The sequence below is a fragment of the Lepidothrix coronata genome, unplaced genomic scaffold (assembly GCF_001604755.1).
Source record: "Lepidothrix coronata isolate B3197 unplaced genomic scaffold, Lepidothrix_coronata-1.0 Scaffold298, whole genome shotgun sequence".
NCBI lineage: Eukaryota > Metazoa > Chordata > Aves > Passeriformes > Pipridae > Lepidothrix > Lepidothrix coronata.
In genome coordinates, this window is record NW_016690478.1 from 161,796 (window position 1) to 172,511 (window position 10,716).

Below are 10,716 nucleotides of genomic sequence, written 5' to 3' on the forward strand. Positions count from 1 at the left end.
AGATACAAGGACTGCCTGAAACAACATCTCAGCCTTGGCCACACTGATCAACATAACCGGTCTACTCTGGCCTCCAACCAGGAGACATGCAGACACACCATCTATAACACTGTTGCTTCTTTTGAGAACACACGCAGGATCATTCTTGAGGAGAAAAGACAATGCAGAAAGAATCGTGTCTTGCCAATACCGCCTAAGGAAACTTTCCGCTGTGCCTTTTGCAACCGGACTTGTCTGTCTCGCATTGGCCTTTTCAGCCACCAGCACGTTTGTAGCAAGCATGGATAGAATCCTTCTCAAAGCTTCCTTCGCGAAGCCCAGCCATGATGATGAAGTGCAGAATGACGCACTTTGGCTGAGGGACGACTGAAAGGCAGGACCTGTGATGGGTAAAGAAGGCGAGCACGGCAACCCCTGCGCCTCCGTGTCACAGCGTGGGATATCCTGCCGGCCACAGTCAGACGCTCACATTAACGCTCCGCCGCGTTCCCTCGCAGCCTGACCCGCCGCGGGGCTCCGGGACTGTTCGAACGCGGCCCAAGGGCCCCTCCGTCCCGCGTCCCCTCAGCGCTCCCGCCGCCGCCCCCGCGCGTGCGCAGCGCGGGGCCCGCCCCGCACACACACGCACACACGCGCGCACGCGCAGGCGCGGGCGGGGCGGGCGCGCGGCGCTGATGCAAGAGCCGAGCACGGACTGACCCCCGCGGGCCCCGCAGGCCGACAGACCGACCGACAGACAGAGCGACCGACCCACCCACCCACCCCCGGCCTCCCGCACACCCCCCGGCCGCCGACATGTCCGGCGACGAGGTAAGAACCCGCCCGCACCGCCGGGGGAGCCGCGCCCGGGGCCTGCGCCGCGCCGGCGCCGCCGCCGCCATGTGGGCGCCGGGCCTGAGGCCTGAGCGGGCGCGGCCTCCGCCCCGCGCGGGGCCGGGACGGGCCGGGGGTCCCGCCGGGACGGGCGGAGGAACCGCGGCTGTGGGAAGGGGCCGCGGGTGCTGCGGAGGCCTGGATCTCCCCGGGTGCCGCCGGCGGCCGCCCCTGGCGGGGAGAGGCCGGGGAGGGAGGCGGAGGGCCCCGCCAGCGCTTCTCGTTGTGTTCCGTGCCCTTCTACCGTGTAGCCAGTTCACTTATCCATGTCTATGGAGCTTTAAATCTTGGTCTGTAACCCAGAGAACTAAATAGCTCCATCGTAACAAGCGATAACTTCAGGCTTTCCGGGTCTGCTGGTGCTGGCTCGGACACACTTCCAGGGGAGCTGAGTCGTTTGTCTTTGAGAAATTCTTCGGGTGTTGTAGGTGCCGTGTGTTGGCACCTTCACTGGCCTCATTTCCCTCGCTCTCGTGGCGAAAAGGCCCGTTTTACGTGTGTTAAGTGATGGGTAGTGTGGCCTGGGGTGCCCTGGCTGGACCCATGAGATGGATTCATCCATGAGATGGATTCTGCTCCTGGGCTTGTGTCATCTCTCAGGTGGTGTTTCAAATACCTGCGTGGCTTGTTTCCGTCAGAGCAAAGTGAGCACCCAAGCCTTGGAGATAGGAAGGTCATGATTTGTCATTCATAATAAAGAAGAAAAATTATTAATAGTTTTAAAAGGAGCTGAGACTGGCTTACTCAGCTGCTTTAACATCCAGAATGAATATGCTGCATTTGTGTGCCCCATGTGTCGTTGGAGCTGCAGTTGTGATGGCTGGGCTGTACTCTGCACTCATCAGGTGCTTCCTGACTCAGGTGATCCCAGGACCATGGAGTTCATATGGAGTGCCCTGCTTTGGGTTTAGTTTAAGAACCAGCAAGACTATTTTTCTTGCATAATGATTTTTTTTTGCCATTGAGGTGATTCCTGCAGTCTGTAGGACAGTGAAGTTACCTCTGTGGGTTGCTTTATGTGTCAGAGTGACACATAATAGCAGGTAACACAGTTGAACCTGAAGAACTCAGAGTGACAGTTCATGTACTGTGAGAGTCTGTGTGCCTTCCCAACATCTGGTTGTTGGGAGCGGGATAGTTTGGTGTTGATGGTAAGTTGGTGAAACTTTTTGAAGCCTATAAAGTTAAGGAGAGTGAAGACACATCGAGACAAATTGGCACCTCGAGCCGGTGTAGATGGTACAAACTTCGTAGTATTGAACTGTAGCTTAACGTTTTCAGAGCTGTGAACAAATGAAGCTCCCTGGTGGGAGCACCACTGGGTGCTGCCCAGAACTGTGGCACAGCAGGGGCAGCACAGGCCTGGTTTGTGAGGGGAATCAGTCTGTTAACATCTGTTTGGTTTATTAAAGATCCTGCAATGTGTATAATCCCGCCAGAGATGGGAAAGTTCTCTAGATCCTGTATTTTTGTGAAGCTCCAGGCAATAGTGTTAGAGATTGCTGTGTTTTGAGAAAATTTAGGTGCTGATTGGTCTTAATAATTTTGCATCTCATCATAGACATAAGTCAGTGTAGTGTAAGCATTCCTGAGCTCACTTGATCAGGGCAGGGTTGCTGTTTGCTTCCCATGCCTGTGTTTTTTCAGATGAGGAAATGGGATTTATTTGTGACTTCCATTAGAATCCTCAGCATTTGCCACTGTCACAGCAGTTCAGAGTAACCTTGGCTTCTGTCTTGACAGTTGCATTTGGACTGTGAATCTTTGACACTTTTTTCCCCTCTTTTCTTTCACTTGCTAGTTTCTGTATGTTGGGATTTTGACTGTAGGCATTTGAAATAAGGAGCAGGTACATGGAGCTGGATGTGAGAAAGAACCATTTGGTCTGCAGAGGAGAAAACCCCATATGGGAATTTGGCTCTGAGAGCAGAAACAGGATGGGAATTTAAAACCTTTTTGCACAGGAGGAGCACGGATGTTTGGTGTGTTTGGACTGGGGGCTGCAGTTCCTTCAGTAAGAAACCTCTGACTTTCAACACTTAAATGGCATCATAACTAACAAAACATACTGAGTAGAGAAAAGGAGCAAAGAAAGTTCTGAAGCATCCAGCTCAGAGAGCCCAGACATGGAGTGCCCTGGTTGTCAGGCCAGTTCATTTATATCGGGACTTTGTGACCTAAGGCTCTGCCCTTGGTGAACAAAACATTTCAGGCACAGGCCTCCTCTTCCTCCTCAGGTTGTGGGGTCTTACATCACTTTCCTGTGAGCAGGTGGCATGTTATGAGTAAGTCTTGGGTTTGCAGAAGCTTGGCTTGCCCTGGCTGGGGCGGCCCCTCAGAGCAGTGCCCTGCCCAAGGCCAGTGCCTGTTTTTAGTGCTGGAAAGCCACTCTCCTGCATCCAGGAGTTGTCCTTGAGTGTTGACTGGAGTTTAGTGTGGTTGGGCTGAAGTCACAGCCTGTCTCTGCAGACACAAGAGATCCTTTGTGGTGGTTCAGAGTGAGAGGTGTCTTTCCCTTCACAAAGGGAAGAGTGATTTGAGTTTCCTTCTTAGAAACTCTTACGTCTGATCTTATGTTTGCTCCACATGAGGAAATAAAAACCTCTTCAGTCTTGCAAAGCATCTTCATGGAAATGAGTCAGGCATTGTGCCTGTTCCCAAAGCTGTGGACTCTGCTGCTGGAGCAGCTTTCCTTGTGTCCCAGCAGGCTGGGGAGGTTACAGACAGTGTAACCAGTTGGACATACTCTGTGATTTCTGTGCATTACAAGAGCATGATTCACAGCAGTGTCTGAGGAAGCATCAGAGGAAAGCCCTCTGGCAGAACTCTTTAGAAGATCCTTCTAGCACAGTGTGTGCAACTAAAGACACACTTGAGCAGTGTGAAAGCCTCAGTGTGCCAAATATGTGGACACTTTGGGGATGCTGTGCTTCAGAAACCCCTGTGTGCAGTTTACTGCCTTTAGTAGAGCCTTTATGAAACATGTACTTTGCAGAAAATTGGAAGAATATCACAAGAATATCTTGTGGAGGAGAATGAGAAGTGCAAGGAAAAAATGGTTTTGTGGGGAGAGGGAAGGCACCAGACTTGCAGGGTGTAACTGAAGTCAGAGAGCTGCTCTTTGGTGAAGTGCACCCTCACTTTCCTGAGTGAGGCTGTTCATGATGCTGAATTGGAACTCTGTGAGAACACTCTTCCATTACTAGATGAGAAGAACACTGGAGAAAATCTCACTGTCTAAAATTGTGTTAAATCCATACTCTGGTGTGACTGTATGGGCAGGTGTGAGTAACAGAGCTGGCCAACAGCTGATGTCACCTTGCACTGAGATGACAAAAGTAAGAAGCATTAATGTGTTACATTAATTAAAGCATTAATGGAAAACTGGAGAGCTGGTGTGTAAAACACCTCAGGTCTGCAGATGATGAATAGGTTAAAAGTGAATCTCTGAGGTCAGTGCCTTCCTCACAGTCAGACTAGGGGAATTAAGCTGCTTTGCTGGCTAAAGAGCTCATTAACAGCTTTTAATCCCTTGGTGTCTGAGGTTCAGTCTCTCCCCCGGGGGGGAAGAGCTCAGACCTTTGCCATTTCGTGGTGTTGGAGCTGAGGCAGGTCTGTGTAACCAGCCCCTTGTAGGTTTGCCTCTAGTCCAGAGTGTCCTTGTCAAGAGAGTTGTTGCCAGATCCTTCTTTTAATAAATCTGGAAGTTAACGTGTCTCCCAAGTGGAAGTGACTCCTGATCAGACTCTGTGCTTCAGTGATGCTGAGTGTGCACAGTCTTAGTGCAAAACTGGAGTCCAGAATGGTAATAAAATGGAGAAGGAGCTGGTAGCCAGGCTGTCAAAGAGTCACAGCTTTAATGGATTTTTAGCTGAACTCATAACTAGATAATACTAACAACTGGATGGCAGGAAACTTGGACTACAGGAAAAGCAGCTGAAGCTGGAAACTGTCAAACAGGTCTTGCCTTGCAACTGATAAACAGTCGAGATTGAAGGCAAGGAACAGTTTGGGAAACTGAGGGGATGGTGAGAGAAACTTCCAGGTGTTCTAAATAGGAAGTGATGGGTGATTATTGTGCAGCTAAGGAACTCTTTGACTTTTCCAGATGATTTTTGACCCTACTATGAGCAAGAAGAAGAAGAAAAAGAAGAAGCCCTTTATGCTGGATGAGGAAGGAGGAGGAGATACACAAACAGAGGAGACTCAGCAATCAGAAACAAAGGAAGTTGAACCAGAGCCAACAGAAGACAAAGACGTGGAAGCAGATGAAGAAGACAGCAGGAAGAAAGGTAAGGTGAACTCTCCACAGTGGCATTTTGAGACTACAAGCCTTGGCATCCCAGGGTGTAATTGCAGAGCCCTGGTTTGTTCTCAGTGATCTCTGCTGCCTGTTCAGAGGGCACATTTCCCTCCTGCTTGAAATCACGTTCACAGACATCCAGCAAGCTCCCAGTGCTTATGTAATTTCCATTTTCTTTTTGTGTGAGGCAATGAAAAGAGACTCTCCAAAAGAGTGAGGGTGAAGTTTCACATGTTCCACATGCAGTAATTCCATAATTACGGTTCTTTTTCATTGGAATGATCAAGCAATAGTGTGAATAACAGAAACATGGTTTAAAAGGTTTCTGGTTTTTTTGATAAGTGTGAATGTGATAACTGGAGCATTCTTTGGAATCTTTCAGGAAATAAGTATGTGATTGTGTATATAAGCTTACTTTTTAAATTGTGTATATAAGCTTACTTTTTAAATTGTGTATATAAGCTTACTTTTTAAATTGAGGCCAATGGCATTTCAAGATGACCTGATTGAGGGGGCTCTGTTCACTTAAATCCAGTTTGTTGGTAAAATTGGCTCCTGCTGTAGACCAAAGAAACTATACCTTCCTCCTACAGTTTTCTTCTTATTTTTATCAAGCATCTGTAATGACAAAAGTGACTTAATTTCTCTTGTACAATAAAAAGAAAGATTAAACACTTAAAAATCAGAAGATGCAGTTAGAAGATGCAGAAACTGAAACAGTACTGAGGTATTTTGGGTCAGAGGGGAACAATCTCTTATAAACCTGGAGGATATCCATAGAGATCATTGCTCATGTCTTACTGGAATGTTTTGAAGATTTGGATATAAATTAGAAACTTTTAAGTTCTGAACTGTTTCTTCAGTTATACTGTTTTAATCAATCTTTTGGGTTTTTTTAGATACAACAGATGACTTGGATGACTTAAACTTCTTCAATCAAAAGAAAAAGAAGAAAAAAACAAAAAAGATATTTGATATAGATGAAGCAGAAGAAGGTGTAAAGGTTTGTTTGCATAACTAGGCCATCCTGACTATGGTGAAAACTTTCTTGCTTTCTTTTTCTTGGGCTTGGCAGTGCAGGAGTTGTTTCAAATCTGTTGTTGTGTTCATGCTGAAGCTTTACATATCTTTCACATGCAGCAGGTTCTGATGAACACCTTGCTCAAAACCTGACTGCTCTGCACAATCAGCAGTAGTTCTGCAATCTGCAGTAAGGGCTGATTTGCCTCCAGGTTAGTTGTCTTTTGGGGTTAGAGAGGTAAATGGATGTCAGAAGCCATGCACAGAACAGTCCTCTGAAGGCCAGCCCTGCAAATGAAGTGTACACACCTGCCAAGAACTCTGTTTTCCCTCTGGTGTTGTCTTTAGGAAGGATTGGCTCCTGTGCCATGTTCCAGAAGGTGTAGGAGATATTTTTACTCTTCTGGAGTTTTATTCCAAGCGGTGTTTTTGTATCACATGTCACTGGCAAGCCCAGAGAGGACAGAGAAATGTTATGCTACATGTAAAGCTCCACTTCAGATTCTGCCCTTTGGGGAAGGAAATGTCCTTCTGATCTGCCCCAGACAGACAAAATACTTGCTCTGTGTTCTCCCCACGTGCAGAACTGTGGTAATAAGCTGGGGTGGCTGCAGGAAGCACAGCTTTGCCTGCTGGGGAGGGTGTTTAGTTCCCTTATGCCCTCAAATGGCTGTTGCCTTTGAGTATAGCATGACCTTGTCCTTGAAGTCAGACCAGAGGGTAAAAGTGTGGCCCTGCTTGTGGTAGGAGTGCAGGACTCCCTTCAACAGCCTTAATTCCACTGTTCCCTGTTGAGCTCCAGGGCTGTGGTGGATGTTACCAGTATCCACCTCGTACAGTGTGCCCCTCGTGGTGTTTGTGATGCTGTGCAGTGGGGATTGGTGTTTAATGCTCTAAACTGTAGTCCTGTTTCTTGCAGGAATTGAAAATTGAAGGAGATGTGCCAGAGGCAGTAGAACCTGAAGATGACCTTGATATCATGCTGGGCAATAAAAAGAAGAAAAAGAAGAATGTGAAGTTTCCAGATGAAGATGAGATAATGGAGAAGGATGAAGGTAGAAGTATAACCTAGCTCAGTGAGGTGCTGAAAGGGAAATGTAGTCCATCTTGTAGGTGAATAAGTTCTGTTCAAGTGCCTTTTTTGTTCCAAAAGTCACTTGTCCTGTATGAATTTCCCTTTAGTGCTGGTGTCCCTTGTAGACAAACAGAAAAGACTTGAGTCCACACCTTAGTGGAATCTTCTTTGATGACCCTTTTAGAAATGCTGTAAGCAAGAAGTTAAACAGTGTTTCTTTTTTTTTAATGAATCCCCAAAACCTTCCTTTACAGCATTTGAGGATGAAGACAGCAAAAAAGATGATGGAATTTCTTTTAGCCTTCAGTCAGGACCTGCGTGGGCAGGCTCGGAAAGGGACTACACATATGATGAGGTAACGTTCCAAAGGCTTCTAAAAAACATTGTCCATGTTCATCTGCATCAGTAGAGCCTTATCTTGCCTATTTTTAACCTAAAGGACTTGTATTCAGGGGGTCAGGAACAAAAAACAACAAAGCCCGTGTTCTGTCACAGTTAATTATCACACGGGGCAGTATTGGTGATAGTTCAGACACCTCTGCAGGTGGGCTGGGGTGCTGGTCGTTGTGAAGCAAACCCTGGGGGAAACAGTGTTTAGATTTTGCATTTATCAGAGCATCTGAAGTGTGTCAGTTTTGCATTTATCAGAGCATCTGAAGTGTGTNAGTTTTGCATTTATCAGAGCATCTGAAGTGTGTCAGTTTTGCATTTATCAGAGCATCTGAAGTGTGTTCCAGAGCACATGAGGAAATGCTGGTGAGCAAAGACAGTGTGATACTCACTGTTAATGCTGGTTCAGGTGTTTTTGGAAGTGAGGGGCTCACCTGAGAACTTCAAGCTGCTCATGGCTGTGAATCCTTCTCTTGCAGCTGCTCAATAGAGTTTTTAACATCATGCGGGAAAAAAACCCGGATATGGTGGCTGGAGAAAAACGGAAATTTGTCATGAAGCCTCCTCAGGTTGTGAGAGTAGGGACCAAGAAAACATCTTTTGTCAACTTCACAGATATCTGCAAATTGTAAGTGTGCTCTTTGGACTTCCCAAGAATAGCAGATGGATTCTGTGCTCGTGGCTGGGGTGTTGAAGGGATGTTTTCTGGCAAATCAGAAGCTATTTTAGTCATTACCTCTCCATTTCTCTGGGAGAAGATATTTATGAAAATGATTTATTGAGATAATTTCTTATTTTATACTTAAATTAGGACAGTGGCAGGGCTGCTACATGGGCCTCTTGGACTGAAACTTTGGGAGTTCATTGGCCTTTATCAAGTCCAGTCACCAGTGATATTTATTTGCAAGTGTTGAGCAGGAGGGTGGGGAAAGTTCTTTCTAATTTGAACTGACTACAAATACTGTTCTCTTGGTAAATGGTCTGGAGTCCAGTAATGTTTTCCCACTGTTTCCTGCAGTGCTTTCTATGTCTTAATTATGTCTTGTGAAGGCAATTCTGTTCTTTGTGAGCACTTCTGGGAATGCAGCTCTGATTGGTTCCATGTGTGTGCCAGAAAACAGTCCTGCTGAAATCCCACTGAGGATCTGGGCACTGTACTAAAAGGGATTTTTAATGGTAGCTACTGGCATTTTTTTCAGGGGATGGGAGAGTAAGAATGGAAAATCTCAAATAGAAAACTTATTTTCAGTAGTCACTGTAATTGTGAGTTTGGTTTGGGGGGAATGGTGGAGGGTTTTTTTTGTGTGGACTGGTCAGGTTTCTCGTGTCCTTGGCCACTGTCTTTGGTGCAGACCCTCTGGCACTGCCCCCTTTTAGACTTGGTAATTTTTCCCCTGCCATTCCTGTATAAATACCAGATTTCTTGGAAGGGGGAAGGCTAAACATACTGTTCCTTTGTTTTTAGATTACATCGTCAGCCCAAACATCTCCTGGCATTTTTGTTGGCAGAATTGGGTACAAGGTAAGGCTGCTGGGCTGTGTTTTATAGTGATACATAACAAATGCCCATTTGATTGGGCTTTGGAGTCTTTTGTGCTCCAGATGACTTAAAAAATTAGAAACCAGAATGTGACAAAACATTCCATTTACTACATTAGAATGTTTAGAGGATGATCTTATTACTCAGATTACACCTTTCTAGAGAGCTGTGTTAATTCTCAGCTCGAAGTTCTTCTGATTAGGAACCTTAACTGTGCTGGGGTTTGCTTTTGCTTGGGCAAAACTTCCTGCAGGATTTTAAATGCCTTCAGAATTCTGCATTTTTTTCCCCCAAAGCAACTCAGTCTTACTCTTCCCTTGAAGAACACACTGTTACCTCTCTTCGTGTTCATGACTTGTTTTAACACTTCACATCTTCTGCAAATCAACCCATTGATTTTTTTTTTCTTTTAAATTAGTGGCTCAATAGATGGTAACAACCAGCTTGTAATCAAAGGAAGATTCCAGCAAAAACAGATAGAAAATGTCTTGAGAAGATATATCAGTAAGTAGAACTCCCTTTGCCACTACAGATTTCTCTCAGGCCCGTGTGTGTGGGCACAGTGGACAGTCTGGGCTAACCAGCCACAACTTTATGCAATATGGAATAATTTATGAAATAGTTCAAATACTGGTGGCTCTGCCAGGGTTACAGTAACCACATAGTCATACCCTGTCATGCATTAAAGCATGCCAAGGAAAACAGTGAGAGCATTTGAGAACTGCTTGTTTTCATTTCTTGGCTGTGATGAGGACTATGGCAAACACCAGTAATTGTTAATTTTGAAGTCTGTTGTACACATGAATTAGCAGATGCAGTGTGTGTGTCACTGCTGGGCAGAAGACTCATGACCACATTACATGTAACAAAATATTTAGTGCTGTGCCTGCCCCAGAGTTGCTGACACCTGGGAATGCTGCTTCAGCAGAGGAACTGAGGGAACAACAGTGGGAAGCTTTAACTGGTTATTATTTTGAAAATCCCAGTGTCAGTGTGATGCCTTAGAAGACATATAGATTTTAGCACAGCTTTTTAGCACTTTAGAACCTTTAGGTAAACACCCTTTGTACCAAATTTTTGAAATATTGTTTAATATTTCTTGTCAAGGATTTCAATAGAGATTTTCAGCAAGGCAGAGAACATCTTATTTGTAGAGAGTGTACCTAGAAAGGACACATTGCTTGATATAACCTAGTCAAAACTACTCAGAGAGGACCCAGAGGCCTTGACATTGGTCCAAGCAGAGGATCATGATGAAGATGAAGGTGGGAGGAAGGGTGGTCTTTTTGAGACCCCTGACCCAACTCAGGAGGTGTTGCCTGAGGGAGGTCCCATGGGATGGACTGTTTGGGAACTGGGTGTAACCTGTGATGTGATGATCAAATATTATAAGCAACTAGTGTTCTAAAATTGTGAGGCCTCTGCTGTGTGGGGGGCAGTATGTATGTTGTGCCCTTAAAAAACTGCTCTTTACCTTCCTATATTTAAAATTGTCCAGAGAATGTTTTCTTCAAT

General features: G+C 45.7%; 1 protein-coding gene across 1 annotated transcript in view; it reads left to right on the forward strand.

The window, feature by feature from the left end:
* The first annotated feature begins 655 nt into the window (after positions 1-655).
* EIF2S2 (eukaryotic translation initiation factor 2 subunit beta) overlaps positions 656-10,716 on the forward strand; it is a 12,536-nt gene continuing 2,475 nt past the window's right edge. Inside the window, exons 1-8 of the mRNA XM_017837250.1 lie at positions 656-810; positions 4,982-5,165; positions 6,076-6,179; positions 7,116-7,251; positions 7,526-7,626; positions 8,141-8,289; positions 9,127-9,183; positions 9,620-9,705. Of these exons, the coding sequence (XP_017692739.1) occupies positions 796-810; positions 4,982-5,165; positions 6,076-6,179; positions 7,116-7,251; positions 7,526-7,626; positions 8,141-8,289; positions 9,127-9,183; positions 9,620-9,705 (832 nt within the window). The 5' untranslated portion in view covers positions 656-795. The remainder of the gene's footprint in view (positions 811-4,981; positions 5,166-6,075; positions 6,180-7,115; positions 7,252-7,525; positions 7,627-8,140; positions 8,290-9,126; positions 9,184-9,619; positions 9,706-10,716) is intronic.